The sequence below is a fragment of the Cynocephalus volans genome, chromosome 5, assembly GCF_027409185.1.
Source record: "Cynocephalus volans isolate mCynVol1 chromosome 5, mCynVol1.pri, whole genome shotgun sequence".
Classification (NCBI taxonomy): domain Eukaryota; kingdom Metazoa; phylum Chordata; class Mammalia; order Dermoptera; family Cynocephalidae; genus Cynocephalus; species Cynocephalus volans.
The window spans coordinates 128,096,961-128,124,276 of NC_084464.1; the positions used below are offsets into that span (position 1 = coordinate 128,096,961).

General features: G+C 36.4%; 2 protein-coding genes across 8 annotated transcripts in view; one reads left to right on the forward strand and one right to left on the reverse strand.

Annotated features, from left to right (window-relative positions):
• The first annotated feature begins 521 nt into the window (after nt 1-521).
• RNF146 (ring finger protein 146) lies at nt 522-21,050 on the forward strand. 4 transcript variants are annotated; one of them, XM_063096646.1, is made up of 3 exons: nt 522-628; nt 9,201-9,310; nt 19,103-21,050. In XM_063096646.1, coding segments are annotated over exons 2-3 (1,083 nt in total). In that variant the 5' UTR covers nt 522-628; nt 9,201-9,308; the 3' UTR covers nt 20,184-21,050. The 4 variants fall into 4 exon arrangements, with proteins under 4 accessions (XP_062952716.1, XP_062952717.1, XP_062952718.1 ...); XM_063096647.1 differs by lacking the exon at nt 522-628 and adding an exon at nt 635-801; XM_063096648.1 differs by lacking the exon at nt 522-628 and adding an exon at nt 859-1,632.
• Nucleotides 21,051-21,820: 770 nt separating this feature from the next.
• ECHDC1 (ethylmalonyl-CoA decarboxylase 1) overlaps nt 21,821-27,316 on the reverse strand; it is a 41,825-nt gene continuing 36,329 nt past the window's right edge. For 3 of the 4 annotated variants that reach the window (XM_063096651.1, XM_063096652.1, XM_063096650.1), the window contains exon 6: nt 21,821-23,088. In XM_063096651.1, coding sequence (XP_062952721.1) covers nt 22,680-23,088 — 409 coding nt within the window. In that variant the 3' untranslated portion in view covers nt 21,821-22,679. The remainder of the gene's footprint in view (nt 23,089-27,316) is intronic. The other variant, XM_063096653.1, reaches the window with a different exon arrangement.

Below are 27,316 nucleotides of genomic sequence, written 5' to 3' on the forward strand. Positions count from 1 at the left end.
GTTAAGAAAATTGGGTCCAAAAGGAAAGTAAGATTTTTTTTTTCGATTAAAGTGCTCCACCACTCAGACGGTGAATAAATTGGAACGTCCTAGAGGACTTCCCCACTCTCTCACGCAATTTTCTTCCTTCTTGAAAGAGGACAAGCAGTCCTTTTGCTAAAAGCTCTTCAAACCGAAACTCAACTAGGCGCCCAAGGGCCTTCGGGTTTCAAAGCTGGATTTCGGAGCAGCACCACCTGCTGGTCCTACACGCTTCCTACGTGCTGCACCTCAAATCTCTCTCTCTGGCGGACCCGCATTCTTTCTGAGCCTCCTGCCCCTAACACTCGTACAAGTCAGTCAACATACGAGGGCAAAGCAGAACAACCCAGGAAGCAAACCTGCCGGTCCCCACAGGCAGGGAAGGCCGTGCACGCAGCGGCGCGCTCCAGGGGCGGAGGGAGGAGAAATGGGGGCGGGGACGCGCCGGCGCGAGCCCGCGGGTGCGCGGCTCGGTTTCCGTCCCGCGCGGTCCCGCCCCCGCGACGCGCCGGGCGGTCACGTGACGGCCGCGCGCGTTCCCGGCCGCTGCGGGTTCCGAGGCCGAAGGAAAAAAGACTGCGAGGTGGCCGAGGCTGTAGCCAGAGAGGTGGGAGTCAGGGCGAAGCCCTCCTGGGGGCGGGCAGGGTGAAAGTCGGCCACTCCGGGATCCTGACTCGGGGAGAGGAGGCATAGCCCCGCAGTGTCACGTCCAGCCGCGACACTCTCTGGGTCGGCCCTGCGCTCGGGGCCTGAGAGGGGCGGCGGCGGGGTCAGGGGCCGGTACGTAGATGGACGCCCTCGGGCCGGCGTGGTTCCGGCTGTCCGGGCGGAGGCGGGATGGGACAGCTGAGCCCTTTCCGCCGCCCCCGCTTTGGCTACTGTCGCAGGCAAGAAGACTGTGACGGCCTCTGCGTTGCCCGCCGCAGCCGCAGCCCGTACCCTGGGCGACGGTCGGAGCTGGTCTTGGTCGGGGTGCGAGAGGCTGAGCAGCGGCCATTACGGCGCAGCCTCTTGAGCGGGTGCCGTGTCGCCGCCTTTGGTGGCAGCCAGGTCCCTGTCCTCCTCCTCGGCGGTGGTGTCAGTCCTCTACCAGGGGACGGTGATGGTTTGGGGGGTAACTTGCCCCCTGGTTACCAGGTCAAGCACTTTGGGCCTTGGGTCAGCTCTGAGCTAGGGCATGCAGTCCCTCCGTTTTATCTTGACCCGGAGTGTCTTTGGCTACTGCTTTCTCTCCTCTCTTCCTCCTCCTTCGGCTCAGTGTTTGGGTCTTGACTAATACGTGGAGAGCAAGCCGTCCACCCTGCCCTGGTAAAACCCAGCGCTGCATATTCTTAGTTGTTTTGACGGTTGTTAGAGCATCGGAACAATTAAGAGATCTCAGAGTACCCGTCGAGCGTCCCCAGCCTCTGTGCATCTTGAAAGCCGAGGCTGTTGCTTTGTTCTTCCGGTTGCTGGGTCCGGAGCTCTCTTCCTATCCTCCATCCCGTCTGAAAGAGTGCGGGTCTTCCATTGTTGTCGCTGTTTAATTCTCCTGCGGCTTCTGGAGAAAGGCTGTAAGATTGTTTTCGAATGTGTGGAGATGGAACCGTCCTCTGCACAGGTAAACTGCAGGTCTGTATGGAAGTTTAAACACAAATTCTGGCAATTAGGCTTTTTTCTTGTTAATCATTTTGGTATATGTTTTTATTTCTTTTCTCTGAGTGCCAGTTTAGTGAGCACTTATTTCACAAGTTTGAACATTTTGTTTGTTAAGTGATATTGAAACAGTGTAGAACTAACTGAGGGGAGAAGAAAGCCAAGAATGATAGAAAACGCTTTGTTCTTTGTACGCTTGACACTTCAGGTGCTTGGGACCCCGCTCCCCCCGCCCCCGGCCTCCCCGTGTGTATACTTTTCAAATGGGATGTGAATGTATGACATTGGCCTTGAAAGCACAATATAATTCTAGAATTTGGAAGTCTTAGGGCATTTTGGTAAATTAATCTGTATTTAGATTTTTAAAAGACGTGTCATATTAGGACACATGAAGAAAATGACCCACACAAATAATGTAATGTTGGCTTTGCTGTCTTACGACTAGCGAATATTAGTGTTGAGTGTCTGGGTGCTCTAAATACACATGAAAATAGGTCAAGTAAGTCTCTTTTTAAAGAGAAAACCGGAAGGGCGAATGCCACTCTAAAAATAGATTCTGAATGTGTTTGTTTTGGCCTTGAATATCTTAAAGTGGAGCATATTGTTAAGCTTGATCTTTGATTTAGAATATATGACTCAAATAGGCCAACATAGGTGGTGGGCAAAATGAAAATCATGGTAGTTACATTCGAAGGTTTTTGTTATTTGCTGGTTCTTAAGAACTTGGTATAATTATAGTCATCAGGAAGTCTTTCTCCAAATAGCTGGTCGTTAGACAAGAGGAAGAAAAAGAGAACTGACGTTTTTTCTTTTAGGAGACATGTGTCAACTGGTAAAGTGTTTTGTTTCAGTTTCCACCAACTTGAATTGTCAGAAGAGAGGAGCAGTTTTCGAAAGGATCCATAATGATTTCTTGACTTACAAGAAGAAAGATATTAATTTTTTTCTTTTCACAACATTGCTCTGTTTAAAGAATATCGTTTTATGTATTAGCCGTATACTAGTATGAAGCGCCTGAGATATTGTCTGTTGGGAATGGAATGCTTTTTTTTTCCTCCAGCATTAGTAACAGAAGGTGCTGAGCCTTTTCCGCCCTCTTGCCTGGTTGCCTTGTACCTAAAGAATCTGGATTTGTGAAACAACAAGCTGGATTAGGAACAATCTTTGTGGATATAGAAACCTCTTTATTCACACTGGGCTACAACCACCTGTGCTTATTTATGGACTCCAGTGTTCATAGCCTGTTACCTTTTGGGTTAATTAAAACAAAATCTGTTGTTAAATGGCTGTTAGTTAAGTCATTTAGAATTACAAAATTATGGAGCAGGATGAAATAATAAAGACATGGGAGTTATGACTTGACCAAGGTCACACAGATAATTAGCAAAAGAGCCTTTCTTATTTACAAAATGGTTACTGGCCATGAAACTAATGTGTTTGATTTGATTAAAAGACAACATTTGTTCACATTTACATCTCGTGTTTTATTGAAATAAAATGCAAAGCCCATCTTTTTTTTTAGGGAAAATTTAAAGGTTTACTGGTTAGGTATGAAGATTGTGAAAACAGTAAGTAGATTGCCATACAGTAATGTCTTTTAAGGGAAGTATATACAATAAGGATTCCTTAAAATAAAGTATTGGACCCCATTTAGTTGAAATGAGTTGTAGCTGAAAACTTGTTTTTCCTTTTGTAAGCTGATTTTTAACGGGGGATAGTGAGGGCTAAAAATGGAAACACTGGGGCGTTTAGTTACATCTCTCAATTTGAGAGTCTTTCTTAAGTAATATTAAGATGTATCTGCTAAGGGCCGCCCGTGGCTCACTTGGGAGACCGCGGTGCTGACAACACCAAGTCAAGGTTAAGATCCCCTTACTGGTCATTTTTTTTTTTTTTTTTATAAAAGATGTGTCTGCTAAAAATGTATCACACCTGATCTCTCTACTCCTTTTTCTGGTCTTTACATTTTCATTTTTTTTTTTGAATTGTATACCAAAAGTTGGAAGATTTGAAGTACTTTTTCTTTCTGTTCTGTCACTGAGAGCTTTTATATAGAATGTTGCCTGTTTTGTTTTTGGAATAAATGAAGGGTATAAACTATTTTTTTAAACACTAGCTGTTAATAATTGGAAAAACACAGGAAGCCTTCAAATATTTATAATTTGATATTTATGTTTTTATTTTTATTTATATGTATTTATATTGATGTTACATGTTCATCTTTTTCTTTGGCTAGTTCTTTAAAAAAGATAATTTCTTTGAATCTATTATCTGAAAAAAACTTGAACTTCTTTCTTGAGCTAGTTGTGACTGACTTGAAAAGTGAAATTGCAATTCTATATATTTTCATAGAAATAACAGTATGTGCAAATAATAGGAGTGTGAATTTATTGAGTGGTCACAGATTGTAAGTAGTAAAATATTACTTCATTTTCACCTATTATTTATTCAGTTGGTTGAGTGGGTAAACATTTAAATGCACTGATAATTCCTAAACCCCTCTATGTACTTTAAAATTTAGTCTGTAGCTTTTTTTTTTTTTTTTTTTTTTGCTCCAGAGTTGTTAAGGGGCCAAGTATCTAATTTAGTTTCAGATCTTTCCTTTTTATGTTATCTTCTTAATAGATCATTGTATTGAGTTTGTTGTGTAATTTACAAGTCATTCACTGCAGCAATCAAATATGTTCTGGGAATAAGAGACTAAAATGATGGATAGTATGTCTTAAAAGACTTGTAAGATAGGAAAGGATAGACAGAGCTAATGACCAAGAGCAACACCTAGCAGGAATTTGTGAATCAAAAAGCTTTGTCTTAGAATTGTGGGTAAAATAAGAGTAAATTGACTTTTGAGTGATGATCCAAAAACCTTGGTGATGGGTAAAATGTAGGGTGTCCGTATAATTTATTTTCCAAACTGGGACACTTTTGGTGGGAAACCAAGGACTACCCTGGACAGATGCTGACTAACCTGGACAGATGTCGGGCCATTCTATATGGTCATTCTAGTGAAGGATCTTAACTTTATTGGAGAAAGAGCTTTGTGAAACTGTTTTGGCTGTCTAGGAACCCATTTTGGTTTTTTCTTGGGTTTTTATCTACATTCTGGAGAATTCATTGCCAATGAACAATAGCTGGATAAATGATGTGCTTGCCAAAAGATATAAAGATGGCTTGAATCTTATATTCGTAAATGTATGAACTTCCTCTGTTAGAATTTAAGTTCTTTAAAGAAAAGATTAGAATTTAGATATCTTTGTATCTTTTGTAGCTTCCAGCTGGGTGCCTTGTTCCCAATTAGAACTCAGATATTATTATGTGAGTAAATATATTTCGTTCTTTTTTTTTTTCTATTTCTCTCAATTTTCTTTTTAAGGAATTTAACTTTCATTTGTCCAACAAATACGAGTTCAGAACAACAAAAATGATTGGCAGTTAACTAGCCACTTAGAGATATAAAAATGTTTTCTGTGTTTAGGGGCTCATGGTTAAGAAGTCATACATCACAAATGAATGTCAGTTCCTGTGGTAAGTTTAGTAATAGAAAAATGTACAAAACATAGAGGAGGAAACAATTAACTTTCTGGAGGTAGTCAGAGAAAGTGGTAGGGATGACCGTACCTATTGAAGAACAGGTAGATCGCAACATATGGAAGAACAAATAGATATTCATAAGCTATGAAAGAGAGTAGACTATACCATGCAAGAGAAAATACAGAGCTACAAAGGGAGGTTTGGAGGATTGTGAGTAATTTGGTATAACAAAAGTATTAATCTGGGAGGGTGGTTGCTGCGGATAAACAAGACTAGAGAGTTATGAATATTTAGGGTTTAGACATTAAGGCCTTTGAATGTTGTCCTAAGGAGCTTTGCCTTTATTGTATAGGCTGGGGAGCCAGTATTGGGCTTCAAGTATTGAGGGAACGTGGTCCATTTTTTCCTTTTAGATACCACTCAGAGGCTTAGTGGATGAATTTGAGGGTGATACTGAAGGAAAATAATCAGTTAGGCTGAACAGTAGTCCAGGTGAGAGATGATACAGGTCTAAACTAGGGCACTAGCAATGGATAGAGAATACAGGATAAGCTCCAAAGGTGTGTTAGGGACAAAAGTTGACAGATTTGCTGTGGTTGGTTGGAAGTGGGGAGGGAGGTGAAAGACAGGATTTTCTCTTTTTCTGCATCAAAACTAAGTGGTTAAGGCATGGAAGCTCAGAAGCCACATTGTAAGATTCATGCAGAGATGGGGGTTTGTGGAATGTGTGTATATGAGAGACAAAGATATGAGGGAGCCAAGGGTTCTGGTAAGAAAGAAGTTAAAATGATTGGGTTCCAGATCAGGCAAAAAAGGAAATGAAATAAGGAATTGGATAAAGGAAAGAAGATGGTCAAGAGACTGCAGGTCCCCATAAAATTAAAGAACAGGTGTGGAAATGAGTAAGCGAGCTGGAAGGACGAGAGCTAGTGATCTGAGAGTGGGGTTAAAATTTCAGAAAGGCAGCAGTTTTAGAGGACAACTAGTTCCAAATGTGGTCATGATATTTTTGTTGCTGGAGAGGAGGTAAAGTTCGTTGAATTTAGGATTTTAGAAATTGAAAATTGAGGACATTGTTTCTCAGATTGTATTTGATGCACTACTTACACAGTATCGCCTGGGGTGAGATTCCCGGGCATAAACCCATGTCTGCGGCCTAGTGTCTTTAGGGGTAGAGACGGAGTATGTGTATTTCTGACAAGTAACTTAAGTGATTCTGAAGAACAGAAGTTTGGGCAAGTTTAAGAACCTCTGAGATAGATGTTGGTTGATTCATTATCAAGGATATTTAAATAGGCTCATAGTGATATTAGGGTGAAGAAGATGATCAGTAGTGAAAAGATGAAGTCAGTGCCTTAAAGGCTGAGAGAGGGCAGCTGTAGATTGTTATGGAATATATTATAGCCAGTGGTAGAAACTTCAAAGAGTAAGTAATAAAATTGGAACTGTAGAGTGTCTCCTCCTGTCCTGTAGATAGGAAGTATATGGGTGTGTGTGAAATGGGCAGCTTCTGTTTTGAACAGGCTGCAGGAAGGAAGTGGATGGAGTCTTTTGTGGTGCCATTGAAGTTGTAGGCACCTAGAGGGTAAAGTTAAAAGGGCTGGGAGGAAAGTCAGAATAGTGGAGTGCATATCATCTAAAGTCAGAGTAAAACAAAAAGCCAGGTTACTTAGAAATCTTGTTTAGTCAGTTACTTTGGAAAGTTCTCCAGTTTTGAAATGGATTGTTGTTTGTTCTGTTAAACATTTGGTGGGATAGGCTAGCTTGTATTTAGAGGCCTCATATGGTCTTAAAAATATTCATCTTTAAACACTAAATCTTAGGTACCTTAAGGACATAGATGTCTACACTGTGAGAGGCACATGGAACTGAAAGAATGAAGATTCAAGTCTTTCCTATTTTGTGTTTACTATGAAATCTGTCATCTCTTTAGTTATCATGTATATTTGATTCTATGTAAGTTCTGTGTAATGTGATGTGCCTCCTGCATGGGCATGATGAAGTGGAAGGAGTGGAAGGCGGAAATACTAAATGAGAAGAAAGAAGATCAATAACTGAGATGATGTTCTGGATGGTGCCTGGTAAAATATAAGTAAACAAAAATTTACTATTTAACCATTTTTAAGTATACAATTTAGTGTGGTTAATTCACTTATAATGTTATACAGTCATCACCACTATGTATTTCTACTTTTCCATCATTACAAACAGAAACTCTGAACCCATTAGGCAGTTAATCTCCATTCTCCTCTCCCAGAGACCCTGGTAACCTGTAATCTACTTTCTGTGTTTTTGAATTTGCCTATTCTTGATATTTCTTGTAAGTGGTATCATACAATATTTGTCTTTGTGTCTCTCTTATGTCACTTAGTATAGTGTTTTCAAGGTTGAGTCATGAGTTCGTTTTTGAGGAACCATCTAATTGTCATTTACAGCAGCTGCACCATTTTACATTCCCACAGGAAGTGTTTGGGGGATGTATCTCCACATCCTCACCAACGTTTATTTGCCTTTTTAAAAAAATTATAGCCATCCTAATAGATATATCACTGTGGTTTTGATTTATATTTCCCTAATGACTAATAATGTTAAGCATCTTTTTGTTTGCCTATTGGAGAAATGTTTATTCAAGTGCTTTGCTCATTTTAAAATTGGATTATATTTTGGTTGTTGAGTTGTAGGAGTTCTTTATGTATTCTGGATATTGAACCTTTCTCAGATTTGTGAAGATTTTCTCCCATTCTGTAGATTTTGTTTTTACATTCTTGATAAAGTCCTTTGGTGCACAAAAGTTTTTAATTTTAATAAAGTCCAGTTTATTTCTTTTCTATGTCTTGTCTTTGTTACTCATGCTTTTGGTGTTATATCTAGGAATCCATTGCCGAATCCAAGGTCATGAAGATTAGTCCCTACATTTTCTTCTAAGAGTTTTATGGTTTTACTTTTTGTATTTAGGTCATTGATCCATTTTGAGATAATTTTTTTTTATATGGAGTGAGGTAGGGGTCTAACTTCATTCTTTTGCATGTGGAAAGCCAGTTGTCCAAAGAGCATTTGTTAAAGAGACTATTTCCCCATTGAATGGACTTGACACTCTTGAAAATCAATTGCCTATAGATGTATGGGTTTATTTTTGGACTCTCAATTCTATTCCATTGGTATATTGTCTATCCTTGTATGAGTGTCACAGTCTCTTGATTACTGTAGCTTTGTAGTGAGTTTTGACACTGGGAAGTGTTAGTTCTTCAACTTTTTTCTTCTTTTTCAGGACTGTTTGGCTATTTGGTATCCTTTGTAATTCCATATGAATTTGAGGATTGACTTTTCTATTTCTGAGAAAAAGGCTGTTGGAATTTTGATAGGAATTATGATGAATCTGTAGATCACTTTGGGTAGTACTGTCATCTTAAGTATTAAATCTTCCAATCCATGAACACTGGTTGTCTTTATTTAGCTTTTTTAAGTAATGTTTTTTAAGTAATGTTTTATAGTTTTTAATGTACAAGTATTTCACATCCTTGGTTAACTTGATTTCTATGTATTTTATTCCTTTAGATGCTTTAGATCCTTTAGATGCTATTATAATTGGAATTGCTGTCTTGATTTCCTTTTTGGATGTTGACTACTAATGTATAGAAACACTGATTTTTTTCATGTACTGAACTTATAACCTTCTACTTTGCTGAATTTGTTTACTAGCTTTCTTGGGGATTCCTTGGGATTTTCTATATAGAGAGAATAGAGATAGTTTTACTGTATACTAATAGAGATAATTTTACTTATTCCTTACCAATTTGTATGCCTCTTATTTCTTATTCCTGTCTAATTTCTCTGTTAAATCTTCTAGTAGTGTTGAACAGTAGTGGTCAAAAGAGTCATTTTTGTCTTGAATTCTTTTCACTTTTAAGATAAAATTTACTGAATTTTGTTAAAGGATCATACATAATTGATTAATTCTGTTGATCTTAATTAGTCTATAGAGCAGTTGATGTTGAAATTTTTTTCTTTTGCAGCACAAAGAATGAACCAGCAGTGGAAGAGAAAAAACTGCAAGCTGGCTGACAGCTGGTAAAGAAGATGTTTTATTTTTGTGGCAGGCATCTGTGGGATCTGTAGTAGAAATGTAAGTATAGCATCATGGTTTTTCTAATGCTTCAGTAAATTAAGTGAATTGGTATAAAATACGATAAATCAAGTATCTGTCATATTTAATTTTAACTATATAAAGTGAACATTTTGTATTGACTTATAGATGCTTTGTTGAGATGATAACTTTACTCACATTAAATTATCATTAATATAGATTTCCAAAAGTCTTCTCATTGGAAAAAAAATCTTTATATGAAGAGAAATTAAAGACAGAGGAATTTGCTTGTATAAAGCTAAAAAAACAACAGGAGAAATCTCCAGATCCTCTAGGTTCTACCTTCTGTTTACATAGAAATTTACTTCAGTAACCAAGCTAGGAAGACAGTATCAGCTTTTATGAATAAGAGAGACTCTGGCTTATAAAAACACTAGTTACCAAAAACTTGTTTCACTAAGTTAAAGGAATATCTTCATACCATAATTGATTTTTTAAAAATTTAGTGTATTATCGCTTTTTTGTTCATATTGATTGATTCACTCTGGTCCTCAGTTTTACTACTTGTGTTTTCCTGTCATTTAGTCTATGTGTAATATGCTTTAAAGTTCTACCCTACCTTGAACTTGCCCGTCTTGAATTCTATTATTGGTGAAACATTTTTCCACGATGAACATCAAATTTCTGTCTTCCAAATTAGTATGAACACTATCCAACTTGATATCACTCATGCAAAATACACTGAACGTTTTATTGACTTTTAAAGGCTTTGGGATTCCAGTGTTTAAAGTACTGGACCAAAGAATGACCCTCGTTGATACTATTTCACATCCCCCAATTTGACATATAACTTTTGCTATCTACTTTTCCAATATGATGCTCTGATTATATACTGCTATTAAAAGTATGACTGTATCATTTTTAGTCTGTGTTGAGAATTTGATAAAAGAAAAATTATACCAGTAAGCATTTTTCTTTAAAATTTGGGGCAAATATGTCTTTCATTTTATCCTCTTTATTTACCTATCACTATACATTTTTTTAAATCTTGTAGGTCCGATAGTCTAGGTGCTGATCACCAAGAAACTTACTGTGGTCTAGTAAGTGAGACATATATATGAGGGTACTTCAGAAAGTTCATGGAAAAATAGAATTAAAAGATGATACGGAACTTTTCATGAACTTTTTAAAGTATCCTTGTATAATTAACAATTGAACAGTGGGGTAAAAACCATATTGCGATAACAGTGAAATGCTATTGGAAGTGAGAAGAGATTAATTCCATCTGAAGGGTTCAGAGTGAACAGAAGAACTTTTAGCGTGACCTTAAAGAATGAGTAGAACTTTAACAATCAGTGAAAATTAAGAAATATGTTTTATGCAAGAGGATGAAGAGGGTTTTACCAGCCTAAACATCAAGGCATTTTAGGGAAGTCAGGGAATAATCCTATGTGGGAAAGTAGGATGGGAAAAAGAGACTTCAAAGTACAATGGAATGAATGTTTATTTAGTACTTATTGTATTACCAGGTGCTTAGTGAGTGTTTTACTTGGATTATTGAATTTAATCAATGTGTATAATAGTAGTAGCCTCATTTACTGATGAAGTAGCAGAATTAGAGAGACTAAGTCACTTGTCCTAGATCAGTGTTTACCAAGTTTCTCTGAGAATAATCCCCTGTGGCACTTGTTAAAATTCCTAACCCAGACCTCTGGATCCAGATTTCCAGGAGAGAGCACACTGGCTAATTCTTACCTCTAGGGAAGTTAAAGGCTATGTCAATGGTCTTGAAAGCCAATATTTAGGAATTTAGATTGGATGATGCGCGCAGTAGGAAACTATTAAAGATTGAGAGAGGACTAATTAGACATGACTGAACTGAGAGAAAAACAAAGAGAGAGGACTGTAGTCACCTGGAAGGTTAGTATTTTGTACAAGAGAGTGTATCCAAGAGTCTGGAATTAGGGTCACAGGCTTTGGGAATGAAGAGTATACATACCAAAGACGTTTTTGTCATGGAAATGAAAAATGGTTAAGTGATGGGAAGCACTAAGAATAACTCCAAGTTTTATCCAAAATATAGACGAAAGGAAAAGGATGCAGCTTTAGAGGAGCAGATAATTTTGTTTTCAGGCATGTTTAATTTCAGGTGCTTGGAGAATATTGAGGTGGACTTTTTGAATAAAGAATTAGAAATATGGGTCTTAAGTGGAATGGTTCTGAATATTAGATTTTGGGAGTCATACAAGTAAATATATTAATTTGAAATATTCAGTAGATTAGCTAGGCATAGAATATTGTGTGAAAATAGGACCACCCACAGAGCCTTGTAAGCAGTACTGATATTTAAGGGAAGCTAGAGAAGATGGAAAGAGTTGAAAGAGAAAGGAGAATTGGGAGAGAGTGCTATCACAGATATGAAGAGTATAAAGTTTTAGGGAAAGAGTAGGTAGTTAATATCATTTAGTGCAGTGGACCTGAAAGAGGCCATTAGATTTAGTGGGTTTTTTTTTTTTTAATATAAAGATTGACCAGTAAGGGGATCTTAACCCTTGACTTGGTGTTGTCAGCACCACGCTCTTCTGAGTGAGTCACGGGCCGGCCCAGATTTAGCATTTTCATTGATTTTGAATTTTAGGGATAGAGAGTTGTGATCAAAGTCTTGGAGGAGTTAGGGGATGGTGCTATCACGAGTAGAAATGGAGGGGTTAACTTTGCAGACAACTAGCACTACCTCATTCTGAGCCAGGAGGAATGAAAAGGCAGAGTAAAGATAAGATAGATTTTGAGGATTTATTTTCGGTTTATCTAATTTCTCTATGATATATGGGAGTCAGGATATCTCTTAACAAGGAGGTTGGAAAAGTTTTGTAATAGTCTTTGGGGGAATAGAGAAAGAAAGATGTCTTGAAGTCATTGATAGCAGGCTTGATGGTCTCGGGAAATCAAAATAAGCTAATCAGAAAGTGAGTTTCACAACTTTTGCACCATGCAACTCATTACAAAAGTGGAAATTTTGATCAGTTAGTGTACCTTATATAAGTCCTCTTCTTGGAGGTATATAAGGGTAAAGGCTTTACCTTTCTTTTTTGCAAATGGTGGTGGTGTTCTCTCTGTCCTTCTCCAACCATTCGTTACATCCCTTGCACACTATTTTGCCTCACTTATAAATATTGGAGTAATCCAAGGTTCTTTGGCCCTTTTGTCTGCTCTCTCACAGGTGTAATTTATCAATTTGCATGACTCCAGGTACCATGTAGTGTTGGTGACTCACCAGACTTTTCCAGCTTAGATTTCTTCTTAGATTCTTAGATCTACTAAATTCAACCCTCATTTTCCTGTCTCCACCTGGAGACCTTATAAATATCTCGGAGTCATTATGTCTGAGGCAGAACTCTCCTCAAATTCTGAATCTTGATGAATAGTGCCACCATCCATCAGTAACCAAATGCTTTCATCTCTATTTCCTTAGCATTTCTTATATTCTACTGTTGGAACCTTATATCAGTACCCTCCCTCTCAACCTCTTATACTTGGATTATTAGCTGGATATATATACATTGTAGTTTCCTTTTTGCCCTTCCCCCTCCCGCCACTACCAAACTTTTCTCCACACTGCTGTCCAAATGGTCTTAAAAATTACTAAACTGACCATTACTTCCTAATTAAAACCTGAATTCCTCTTGCCTTCTTAGGGGTTCATGTGTGGACCCAACTTCACAGAGATCCTTGAACTCCTTGAAATTATATGTAAGATTTCATCAAATTCTTAATAAGGCTGTGATCTAAAAATGTTTACGAACCATTGGCATTTAGAATAAATGTCTAAACTCATTAATTCAGCATAATGTACAAGGTCTTTGCAGTGCCTCTTCCTGCAAAGCACATTTCATCCATTCAAAGTGTATCTGTTCCCGGCAGTAACCATCCCCTCCTTTGCGCTGGTTGGTATTTGTTGTGCCTGTCATAAAACCAGTAAGTGAGGTGTGTGTTCATTAACTTATCTGCCCTTACACTTTGATGGCAAGTATTGTTAGGTATTTCCTTCCTGCTGCCTTGGGCATAGTAGATGCTTAGTTCAAAACTGAAAGGGAACAAAGGGAAATACTGAAAGTGACAGAGCTCTTCATGTAAGAGATGTATATTTCATTCTTTCCTTTATCAGTCTATGAAATTTGTTAACTTCTTGAAACTATCTTTTTAAAAATTATTTATAATGGTTCTTATGTTTGGATAACCATAATTATTTTGGTGACAGTCTCTAGCTGTTAAGAGTACATACTCCCAAGTCAAATCACCTGGATTTGAAGCCTGAATTTGAAGATGGCTTTATCATGTATTAACTGTTCCTCTGTGGCTTTAGGCATATCACCTGAGCTTCCTGAACCTCAGTTCCCTCATCAGTAAAATAAGAAAAATAATTGACCCATTTTATAGGGTAATGTGAGCATTAAATGTAAAGTGCTTCAGTGTCTGGCACATATACTATCAATAAATGTTAGTCATTATGTTTATATTTTAATGTAGTAAAAATAGGCATTAACAAACACCTAGCAGAGATTAAACACCTGTGATTTATAAGACACTACAATATGAAAAGTTAAGGATTTTCTCTTAAGCCCTTAAGAATGGTCATTGTTATCATTCAAATTTTATTTTTTTTGGCAGCTGGCTGGTAAGGGGATTTGAACCCTTGACCTTGATGTTATCAACACCACACTCTAACCAACTGGGCCAACTGGCCAGACTAAATTTTAAAGTTATACTTTTAACTATTACATTTAATTTGTATTAAACATCAAACTATTTATATTCCAGAAGAGCTAAAGATTTGAGGAATTTTTTCTTTTAAAAAATAGTCAAAGTTTTGGGAAGGAAGATAACTTTCTTTTTTGATGGGTCCGCACTTTTGAAAAGTGATGTATTATTTTATACCTTTTTGTGTGTTTTTAATTGTATTCTGAACCTAGATTTTTTTAAAAAATCTGATTTTTAATGTTTGGAACTTTTATTACTGGTTAAAATGTTCTTCAATATTATGTATGCTAAAGACCTTTTTTGTTTATAGTAATTTTACCTTTCCTTTGACTAGATGTCTTCAACGAGGTTCAACAAAATCTGAATATTTGGAGGTTTCCACTGTCTACACCCCTCTTTTTGTCTTGAGAAGACTTACTAGTGTTAATAGACACTTAATTGTCTTGCAGAAATATTTTACATGGTTTATCTATGAGAAGAAGAATGAGATTTATGCTTAAAAGTTATGATAACACATGAATTTAGTTAGTAATAAAGTTTGTTAAAATGAGTGCTCTAGGGCTGGTTGGTTAGCTCAGTTGCTTAGAGTGCAGCCTTGTAACACCAAGGTCTGAGGGTTCAGATCCCCACACCGGCCAGCTGCCAAAAAAAAAAAAAAAGAGTGCTATGTTTATTATGCTCATTAGTAAAGTTGGACTAACTTCACTCCAAATTTCTTTATATTCAGTTATTTTCAATTTAGTAACCTGGAAATTTCCTTTTTCAAAATTATTTACATATTGGTATGATTCTCTGCATACATTTAGCCTCCCACCTATTTTAAGATCTTCAAAACTATGCAAAATAGCCTTGAAGTTTGTCTGATAGGCACACTACTGGCTTTGGTTTGCTTTGTCTTTATCTTGTTATATATGTTTATTTTACATAAGAAGTATTGCAAAGTTTTTCTCCTTGTTTCTTAGTTGGTGGTAGGTTAACAGTATACTTGTTGGGTTAAACAGAATATAATATAAAATTTGCTGTGGCAAATTGATAGTTGATAGTGCTTCAGATGAAATAATGAACTTTAGCTGTCTGGTGTCCGTAATTTTTTGCTGATGAACTTTATACAACTTTACTTCATTTTGATGAGGGAACCCAAATACCTGCCTAAGTAGAATATTTTTGCCTTTCCAAGTGTGTTATTTTTACAGTTTATGCCTTCTTGTGAGATGGTCATAATTATTCTGAAAATTATGAAATGTTATGAAAATTTAGTTTTGAAATTATATGCTTAGGTTTATTCATGCTTGCAGGAGTAAGAGTCACACCAAATACTGATCATAGTAAGCAGGGTGGAAAGTAATGTTTTTAGATTGAGAACTTTCTTTTGTTTAGATAAGCCAGCTGAATTTGATGGAAAACTGATGTTTTGGGTCAATTTTACTTAAAGCAAATATAACAGGTGTGGAATTGTGTATTTTAAAGTAGTGCATTGGTCCAAGTGACATGTGTATTTTATATTTCTTATTTATTAGCCTATCTTTTGTTCACAAAGTACCTAGATGGTTTAGGATATGAACTTTTTATATATGAGATGTTGTTATTGTTTTTCTAAAGTATTGGAGAGCATCAGCCTGTTTTTCCATTTTGTGTCAATAGAAATCATGAATAAAATCTTTCTTCCTCACTTAAATTGTTGCTTGTAGATAGATTGCTTTCTTAATTTTTTCTTCTTAATTGGAGCTTTAAATAAATACGAAAATTAAAAACAAGACTTTCAGGAATATCATTGAAGCTAAATTCTGTGACCTAAATTTAAAGGGATGAAAGTTTCTGAGAACCTAACAAAATGTGATGTTGGACAACCAAATCTTTTGAGTGGGTAATAGGTGGGGAATGTTAATTGACTAGTTGCGAAGCATGTGCATTCACTTGTAACTTAGGTTGTTTTAAGTTACAAGATCTTTGAAAGCAAAGGTTTATGTCAAAATATTTTGAAGCTCCTATACTGCCTGACATATTATGAAGTAGTATTTGGTTGGTTTAAAACTTTCCATAGATTAGGAAAAAGTTGTACTTTGCTGGTTTCTATAACTGAAGTCTCTGATGAAGGAGTTGATTGGAAATGTAATTAAAGGTTGAAAAAAGAATTTGGAAATTAAGCATTTCAGTCATCATTTCTTCCTTTGAGACTGTTGCTTCCTTTTCTAACTATGTGCAATCTTTAAAAACTTACTGTCACTTTGAACCTTGTCTTTCGAGGAACTAAGGACACAGAAAAAGCAGTAAAAGAATGGATTGTTATAAGATTGGCTGTGCTATGATGAAAGCCTAATAAGAATATTGTTTTCCAATTTTTGATTAGTGTAAATATTTTTATTGACTATCCCTTTTGTACCACTAGACCCATCTTTGAGTGCTTGATCTTGGAAAAAGCAAAGGTCCTTATTGTGTTTAAATTCTAAATATTCTGTGTTTAAAACAGCAGAATTAACAGGTGCAGAGAGATTGTCACTCATGTTAAGCAATTGTTGGTAATGGCTTCTAGTCTCAGAGATCATCACCTCCACTTCGCAATCTTTTTACTTCCACTGGTCTACTTCTGTCATTTTCTTTCCTTTTAAAATGTCTGTGGTTTCTTGTTTCTGTGGGATAAAAATCAAAACAGATGTTTCTTTAGCAAGGCTCCTGATTACAGCTTCATCTCCTGCTTATTCCATTGCTTATATGACTCAGTGCCTTGCATATGTCTCTGCCTGGAATCTCCTCCACTCCATAGTCCCCTCTGCACCCCAGACTTTCTAATCTATGTCCGTCTTCCCGTCTCTCTCTTGTCATTATTACTTTTAGTAAGTATCTTAACACATTTTGGTTATTGCAGGAATCAGGCCATGTTGTGATTATATGCTTGTGTGTATGTTTCCTTATTTAACAGACTAGGTATGTGTGTTATTCATCTTTATACCATCAAAACTCAGCATTGTATATGGTCCATGACAGGTGTTCAGTAAATGTTTGTCTCAGTCGATAAGGCAGATGTTCTAAGCTTTGTCAAGTGTTTCAGCTTGATACATCCAATTTGACAAATGTTGTCTTTTTTTTTTCTTTTTCTCTCCTTTCTCTTCACAGCAACTTTGATATTCATATTATTTCTCCTTTGGTCTTATGATTATAATGTTTATGGAGCTTTAGTGATAACAAAGCATTTTTTTGGCCATTTTTTGTCTGAGCTTTGTAAACTGATTTGCAGGTAAGGAAATTTGGACTAAGGATTTAATTGAGTGCCTAAGAGCACATAATTAATAAGGGAAACTAAGACTCAGGTTTTAGATTCTAGCCTAGCATTGGTTTCACTGTGTAACGGCTGCCTTAATTCAAATTATCATTTTTCCCTTGGCTGGCTGCAGCTTTTCATGATATAATTCTTTAGTGTGCTTCTTCATGGCCGATTTGTAAGTGCACTGACATAATCTTTATACATTCCCAAGGTCCTGTGTGGAAATACAGAGATGAGCCAAAAGGGACCTGTCCCGTGTCCTTATAAAGCACACCAGCTTTTTGGGAAGATTGATATTTAAAAAAAAATCCACAAATAAGTGTAACATTGCAATTCTGATAAGAAATGAGGAGTGTGTGATAAGAAGTTAATAGGGTGATTTGACTTAGTCATGGATGCCTTCTCAAGAGGGGTATAAGATGGGTAATGTTTTACCCATTGCAGGGTATGGAAGGCAAGAAGTGAGGAGGAAGTGTCCCATGTAGAGAAAACCTGTTATTGGAGGAGGGTTAGCCAGTGTGGCTAGAAACCTAGTCAGGGGGAAGTTTGATGTGAGATGAGTCTGTCATGGGAGATGGGGGTGAGACATGCAGATAGATTCTGTTAAACATTTTAGTTTTTACCCTGAAATCAACCGTTTTAAACATGGGATGTGGCTGGACCAGTTAAAATGCATATGCAGTAATTTTATAAACAGTGTTTGCTTGGCAGCTAGGGAAGGGTAAAGATGGTAATAGTTGAATTCAGGAGATGTTTAGAATGTAAAGTTGATACAACTTGCTGATGTTTTAGATAGGGAGGTGTAGGAGAACGGCTGCTTCCAGGCTGGATTTCTGGCTTAGATAAGCAGATTGATAATGGTGTCACCAGGGGGGCTTTTAGGGAGCAAGTAGAAGGAATCGAATTATGAGTTCAATTTTGGTTCCTTCGGGACATCCTAGAAAAGATCTAAAATAGGCAATTATAAATGTAAGTCCATGGTTGAAAGGAGAGGTCTGGGCTAGTGAAATCAGTTCGTGTATCAGTTGTGTATAGATAATAATTGAAGCCATGAAACCATCTTGGTCTTAGAAGAATACAGCTAGGAGAGCATATGGTTTAGACAAATAGAAAAAGACAACAAAAAAATCCATTAAGAGTGTTTCACAGAGAGGAAATAGTCAAGTATGACAGATGACTTGATCCAGTGAACCAGTTGAACCAGTTGAACCAGTTGAACCAATGCTTTTAGATATACAGCAGGGATAGGGAACTTCTAGAATTTCAGCTTTAGTTTTAATTTCATATCGTCTACCTGTCAAGTACCAAAAATATATTAATATATGGCAATATTTGCAAAATCGCTATAGTAATGTCCTAAAAGGCTACAAAATTGTTGCTTTCTGTAATTGTAATCTGAATTACTTTTAGCTGTCTTCTGTTTCTCTACTTTCCAGATTGATTGTAAAGTCAGTCTAGATTGTACATTTTTAAGTCTTTGCATTTGGTTCTGTTTTATAAATTCTCTGTCTGAGTAGAAAAGATATATTTATCTGAAATTTGTGCCTTGGTTGTATTTTTTTTGGGGGGGGTTAACATTTGTGTACTTCATTGCTCCCTGCTGAAAGCCAATGACACATAAACACAAATCAAAAAGATTTTCTACACAAATTAAGAGGTTTTTTTTTTTTCTACTTTCATCTTTGTATCCCCATTCTCTAGTATGTGGCTTGCATATAATAAGCGCTTAATAAGCATTTTCTGAATTGTTGAATTAAAATATTGGAAGAGTTAAAACACGATTTTAATATATATATTTTTTCTCATTTTCTTAGGATGGCTGGCTGTGGTGAAATTGATCACTCAATAAACATGCTTCCTACAAACAGGAAAGCAAATGAGTCCTGTTCTAATTCCACACCTTCTCTAACCGTCCCTGAATGTGCCATTTGTCTGCAAACATGTGTTCACCCAGTCAGTCTGCCCTGTAAGCATGTTTTTTGCTATCTGTGTGTAAAGGGAGCTTCATGGCTTGGAAAACGATGTGCCCTTTGTCGACAAGAAATTCCTGAGGATTTCCTTGATAAGCCAACTTTGTTGTCACCAGAAGAACTCAAGGCAGCAAGTAGAGGAAATGGTGAATATGCATGGTATTATGAAGGAAGAAATGGGTGGTGGCAATATGATGAACGCACTAGTAGAGAGCTGGAAGATGCTTTTTCCAAAGGTAAAAAGAACACTGAAATGTTAATTGCTGGTTTTCTCTATGTTGCTGATCTTGAAAATATGGTTCAATATAGAAGAAACGAGCATGGACGTCGCAGGAAGATTAAGCGAGATATAATAGATATACCAAAGAAGGGAGTAGCCGGACTTAGGCTGGACTGTGACGCTAATACCGTAAACCTAGCAAGAGAGAGCTCTGCTGATGGAGCGGACAGTATATCAGCACAGAGTGGAGCTTCTGTTCAACCTTTAGTGTCGTCTTCTGTAAGGCCCCTAACATCAGTAGATGGTCAGTTAACAAGCCCTGCAACGCCATCCCCTGATGCAAGTGCTTCTCTGGAAGACTCTTTTGCTCATTTACAACTCAGTGGAGACAACATAGCTGAAAGGAGTCACAGGGGGGAAGGAGAAGAAGATCATGAATCACCATCTTCAGGCAGGGTACCAGCACCAGACACCTCTATTGAAGAAACCGAATCAGATGCCAGTAGTGATAGTGAGGATGTATCTGCAGTTGTTGCACAGCACTCCTTGGCCCAACAGAGACTTTTGGTTCCTAATGCAAACCAGACAGTAGCTGACCGATCAGATCGATCAGGAGCTGATCGATCAGTAGCAGGGGGTGCAACAATGAGTGTCAGTGTCAGATCTAGAAGGCCTGATGGACAGTGTACAGTAACTGAAGTTTAAATAAAAAAATCTTCAGATCCTTGCTCAAGGTTGAAGTGGTTATCTGTAAAATTCTGCCCACATAACATTATACTCATCCCTAGTAGTACATTTTGGGACTTGGGTGGGAAGGGGTATGGGAAGGATAGATCTATAATTAAAATGTTTAACATGTCTCTGTTGAGAAATGTATTTAATGTAAGGAACTTGGGTGTTAATAGTTGAGAGCTGTTTAATAATAACCCAGTTTTCTTGAGTTCTGTTTGTAGTTTTGTTTTGTTTTTTTTTAAAGTTTCTTTAGTTCTTTTGGCCAGTGTGTGTGTGTATTATCTGTGCATTAATGGTCCTCATCTGACGCTTGCATTGTCTTATTTTTCTGCATGAATTGGCATAAACCATTACTAAAATTTGGCACTTATGAGATCTTTGATATAATGAGCAGGAAGTATAATTTAATGTGAGAATAGATGTGAATTTGGGATTTTAAAATAGATGAATAACAACTATTTTGTAGTACAGTTATTGAAATGGAAATGTAAAGAAAACAGCTAATAACTTATGTTTTGGAATCTTTGTAACACACTTCATGGCATTATCATAGGCTTTGCTGTCTAGTCCTTGTAGTTTGAGTTTCTCTTGGTCTGCATTTTTCTTTTTGATTACAAACTTTATAATTTAATAAATTCTAGAGTTTATCAAAAAATAATTTGTCTTGTTTGAGTCTGGGAAGGGGATGGAAACTTTTTGATATTTGTGGCCAAAGGTGGTGGTTTGAATTGGTTGTATGTAGCTTAAATAGTCACCTGCTGAGAAAAGTTTGATTTCTTCATAGAGACTGTTTAATCTACAGGCAGTTTGTATGGAATAAATACGTATGGAAAAATAAACAAAACCTGTGAGACTTAAATTTCTCTAATAGCTGATACCGTAAATATTTTGTGTTTTCCTTACCAGTCTTCAATAATAGTCTAACACTCTAGAGTAAATGGCAGACATAGTAAACACCATTAGTAAACATGCACTCACTTTATACAAAATGTTGTATATCACAAAATCCACTATTATTGGGCAGTTTTTATAGCAAGATACAGAATATTGGGTTAACATGGTAATCTAGAATTTGCCTCTTAAAAAAAAGTAACATGCTTGCTCATCAGTACTTTCAAGACACTCTGGTCACCAACCCACAGATTTTAGGTCATCAACTCTGCCCAGTCCCAACCAGTTCTGTACTTGTCAAATCCACCTTAAAATTATACAGCCTAGGCTCTAAAGCATTATAAATATAATACCCCTAAGGTACTAGGCTCTAAAGCCCTATAAGTATAGTATCTCTAAAGTAAAACTCTGTTAAGGTGTGAAGTATTTCCTTTCTGCACAAGTTTAATAAACTTAGCTTTGTTAAAAAAAGTTTATTTTACTATTGTTTCCTAACAAAAAAATAGGATCATGTTGATAAAGCATATGCAAGTTATTTTTACTATGATGCTCAAATGTGAATTGAATGTTACATTAGCAAATAAAAACTGTCACTACTTGGTAATGATCTTTTACCTCTTGTGAAAGGTTAGAATTGGGACTTAATTCTTTGATTTATAAGTTTTTTAAAAGCATATATTTATTACTGAGATGATCATAAAAGTCTGAGTTGTATATTTTTATTAAATTAACTTTTAAAAGATACCTCGTTATAAAAGGAGAATGGTTAGCTGTTTTTCAGGAAAAAGATAGAAATCTGATGTAAAATGCAAATTTATGTTGCAGGATACTTCATGAGTCCCTTTGAGTAGTTTCAAATTTTAAAACCACAATGGCAGTAGTATTTATTACTAGTTTGGAAATCCCAGGTCACACGAATGGCAAATTTGTAGAGTCAGTTGACTTTCCCTATTATGGCTTTCACTAGTAGGTTATTTAAAATAGAAAACTAATAGAAAACATCAAATTAGCCTCCAAATTTGTAGAGCGTTAATAGGGTATATTTTTTTTTAAATGAAGGGCTATTTCCCATGACTTTTATTCCAGCAGCTTGGAACAGAAGAAAATGATTGATCATAACTTTTATTTTCTTGTCCCCTGATCCCTCTCCACTTTTGTTCTTCAACTCCAAGGTTCAGGCAGTTATTTTTGTAAATTATTTCCAGGTAAGACAGAACAAAAATCTTATGAAAAATAACCCAAGGAATAGGTTTTGTGTAGAAGCTTTTCCTTTTAAACACTGATCTTTGGTTATAAGCTAAGAACTACTACAGGAATGTAGAAATTGATAGCAATAATTTTTAAGCCAAAAGCGTTGTATATTTTAGCCAAATGTTCTAGATTACTTGGTGGATACCCAAATGATTATTTGGTAAAAAACTAGGTCAATGAGTTCAGATATTCAAAAAACTATTAAAAACAAATTTGAATACTAGTAGTAGCCTTCAAAGTCATTCTGATGTGCATATTTAATATCATTTAACTTTTATACATATTAATCATTGGAGCTTTACTTGTACATTAGTATTTTTAAAAACATTATTTATTAAATTTTCCTTTCCTGGCTACAGCCTCTAGATTTGCGGGTCCACCCCAAACCGTTCCCAAAAGATCTCTCTCGTTCTGTAATGCCTCCTCTAAACATAGCTCTTTGCCTGAAGAAACACATTTTTTCAAAGCTCGGATTACTTCCGGTGGCCCTTTGATGAACTGCTTTAGCCACTCTTTTGCCTCTTCTAGAGATTTAGTTTCATCTGAAGACTGCAAGACCTCTTCGACCATTCCTATGTTTAAAGCTTTTTGTGAGTCCAGTTTGAGGGACCCACTTAACACTTTGAGAGTTTGTCTACTTCCGATTATTTCTACCAGCCGGGAAGTGCCACCCCAGCTTGGTATTATACCCATCTCCTTGTGGACAAATCTGATCTCACTCTCTGGAGTCATTAACCTGCAAAAGAAAAAAGAAAAAATTGTAACTACACATATATGCTATAATCAAAGTACTACTACCCATTCGTGATCTGTATAAAATCACAGATAAGTAGTGTAGTGGATTGAGTTATATTCCCCCAAAACTCACTGAAGCTTGAATTGTGTCCCCTAAGTTTTATGTATTGGAAACTTAGCCCCCACTGTGACTCTTAAGAGGGTGGGAAATCGTATTACAGTAATTGAAAGGTGGAGCCTTGAAGAGGTGATTGGATTGTAGGGCCGTGCTGTGGTGAATAGATTAAAAATGGTGGTCAGGGGCGTGGTTCTGAGGGTTTTAAAAGAAGAGGAGACTGTCTATCTCTGCTCTCTCTGCTTCCACGGTCTTGCAATGTGAGACCCCTGGATCACTGTCACCACCATCAGGTGGACTTTGGACTTCCCGGCCTCAGAAACTGTAAGCAAATAAATTTTGTTTTCTTTATAAATTACCCAGTTCTGTGCATTTTGTTATAAGCAACAGAAACAGAAACAGACTAATGCAGGTAGATAAATTAAAAACTGAATGTTAGAAAATGTGGCTGTTTCATCTACAATTTAATTTGCTACATAGTACTTAATACTTCCCTTTGAAAAAAATATCAACACTTGTGTTTGCTTATCCTTTACTTTGCAAATAAGGACCTACTCTTTATGTTTTTTTCTAAAAGCCCAAAGTTTATCTTTCTAGAGTGGTGGCCTAATGAGAAACCCTGGATCAAGTGCAAGTATGGGAGTAGGATATGTTAGGTGCATACCATGAAAAAAAAAACATATTCAGTTAAGGTACTCAGGAAAAAAAAGAAAAATTGGAGGAGAGGGGGGTTTAACCTAGCATCTATCTGCAAATGTTTACTAAGAACTACCAATGCCAGGTGGTGGTATAGGTGCAGACACTACAGGAGTGGCCAAAATAAAATTCTTGTACTCAGGAGCTTACATTCCAGTTTGAAGAAAAAGGCACTAAACAATATGAGGGTACTTAAAAAAGTTTGTGGAAAAATAGAATTAAAAGATAATATGAATCTTAACATGAACTTTTGGAAGTACCCTCGTAAAATGTCAGTGGTGAGAAGTGCTATAAAGAAAAATAAAACGGGGCAAGGAACTAATGAATGAGGATATGTGTGTTGGGGATGTGCTATTTTAGATGAAGAAGGCCTCAGCATATTTGAGCAGCTACCTAGGGGAGTGAGCAATGCAAAAATCTGGGGAGATAGTGTTCGAGTAAGAAGGAATTGCAAGTGCAAAGGCTTTGAAGTAGAACTACTTAGTACCTTGGGAGCAGGCCAGAGTAACCGTAGTAGAGGAAGCAAAGAGTAATAGGGGATGAAATCAGAGAAGTAGACTTAAAGGCCTTAGTAAGGAGTTCCAATTTTATTTTTTAAGTGTGAAGTTATTTAGAAGAGTTCAACCAAGGGATAAATATCTGACATTTTGAGCGTTGCTCTGGTTGCTGTATGAAAACTTTATTTAGCATTTAATAGCACTTATACCAGTTTAAGGAACATTGTTAACTAATCCTCAGAACAACCATATGAGGTAAAGTAATATCCTCATTTTACAGATGGGGAAATGGAGCAGAAGTTAAATAGCTCACTCAAGGCAATACAGCTATTGCAGAGCCAGGAGTTAAATCCAGGCACTTTGTCTTTAATATGTGTGTTCTTAACCTCACGGTACACACAGTAGTTAGCTAGACAAGAGTAGAAGCAGGGATACCAATAAGAAGATTGATAGGGGCTTGGGTTAGACTGATAGCAGTGATTTCCTACAGTAGGGGTTCATTTTCCTCAAATTGTGGGGTGATTAATAAGCAAATGGAACCACAAAAGGGAGTTAATGCAAAGAAATTGGTGGACATGGCGAAAGCCTTCACATTTGCCAGTTAAATATTTGTATATTATCAACAGACTGAGCAAAGCTATACTATTTAGGAAATGCTGCCTGTGAGGTTTAGTTTGACTGCATCCTTCAATGATAAGCTTTCACTACATTAAAACCTAATGTGCACCAATATGTCTGAATTTTAATTTTTAAAGAAAAACTATTGCTTTCAAACTATTCATTACAAAAAAGACCTTAAGCTAATTTGGCTTTCCAAAGTGTTAAATGTTAAACTGCAGGTGATTTGGTTCTATTAGCTCCAAGAACAGGCTCAGTCTTTGACCCTTTTTAATCTGGAGAAATATCAAGTAGAGGATTCCGACAAAAGCCTATTTATTAACCCACTGGGAAACCTCTTCACAGCTGTGAATTTATTTATTTATTTATTTATTTATTTATTTATTTATTTTTATTTATTTATTTTTTAATTTTATTTTGTCGATATACATTGTGGCTGATTATTGCTCCCCATCACCAAAACCTCCCTCCCTTCTCCCTCCCCCCTCCCCCCCAACAATGTCCTTTCTGTTTGCTTGTCTATCAACTTCAAGTAATTGTGGTTCTTATATCTTCACAGCTGTGAATTTCTACAAAATAAAATATGCCTCAATTATGAACAATTGCTTCCAGAGGCAAATAGCTATGAAAAAGGTAGTTTTCAATAAATAATTTTTAAATGGGGAACAAGAAAGAACAAGTCTCAGTAGAATCTGAATCTAGCCCCAAATTGTGAGAGGAGTACTACCTTGTTATAATAAACAGAAAACGATTTCAAAATTAAAGAGGAATAGAAATTACAGAAATAACGTCCAGTAGCTTTGCACAGAGGAGTATTGTTAATATTGAATCCAATCCTATAAAACTTTTCAAAGAATGAATTAAATGTATCACTGTTCTAAATTAAATCCTGGAATTGACAATGATACTAGCTCAGAGCTATGGAGAAAAGGATTATAACAGGAATAAATTCACTTAGAATCAACTGAACATAAAAACATCGATTAAAGTCCTAGACTTTAGGGGCCTGGCTGGTTAGCTCACTTGGGAGAGTATGATGCTGGTAACAATAAGGTCACGGGTTCAGATTCCCATACTGGCAAGCTGCCAAAAATAAATAAATAAAGGAAATCTTTTTTTGAAAATAATTTAAATAAAGTCCTAGATTTTAGAATAATGTAGATGAGCTTATGACAACAGAAGTTATTACTTTTATGTAAGCACATTTGTATTTGCTTCTAAAGAATTTTCATCATCTTTATACCATGTGGTTTTTTCTTTGCTCTATTTTACAAGATAAATACGCCTTTTGAATGGTATTTTACAACTCTAAAAAATCCTGACATAATCTTTGTAAAAATACTCGTTGTAATCAAACTCTGACATTCATTCTTTATAAATCATATGCCTAGGGTTGCTTGTGTATTGATATACATTTAATATACACTAAATAAACATGGCCAAAAAATTCATTGGTGAGAAAAAACATAGGTAGTTTATTCTAACAATAAGAGAAACACGGAACGTTCAGATGATAACCCTGTACAAAACTCTTTATTAACCTAAAATTAGAGTTTAAGTATAAAATTTTAAATGTTGAAAAACATAATTTAAGAAGACATGATCCAATCAACAAGATAAATCCAAAAATAGGAACTGTTTCCTAGTAGATCTTACAGGATTATACACTAATTTTTTCTAAAGTTTGGATGCAGTTACCTTATATCACCTGTAATGTAACTTAATGCAAGGGATAATCTATTAATCTATGTAGAGTACTGGAAGACTTAGCTCTTATTATTCTGAAGACTTATGAGAGACTCAGTTTATAAAATCATATTAAACTCTCTTATTTTGACAAGTAAAAGAACTGTGTCTGCTGTTTATTAGTGTAATCGTTACTGGCAATGTTTACCCTGACATCCTGGTAGAGAAGGGATGAAATTAATCAATTGTAGATATGCTTCTTGTTACTGTGTGGATGGAACAATATTATAGGAAAAACTACCCATTACTGGGGAAAGAGTGTCACCTTTGACAAGTGATGCAAAGTCAGGTGTTCATAATACCTGGAAGGACCATTCAGTGTGCTATTTACTTTCTGATGAGTTAACTATAAGTTTCAGGTCCTTGAACAGATGTATTCAAGAAGAACAATTTTAAAAAGAAATAATATTTTACTAAAATATGAAGTTATATTAGTCTGTTTCTGTTGCTTATAACAGGATACCTGAAACTGGGTAATTTATAAAGAAACAACATTTATTGCTTACAGTTTGGGAGCCTGGGAAGTCCATAGTCCAGGAGGTGCATCTGATGAGGGT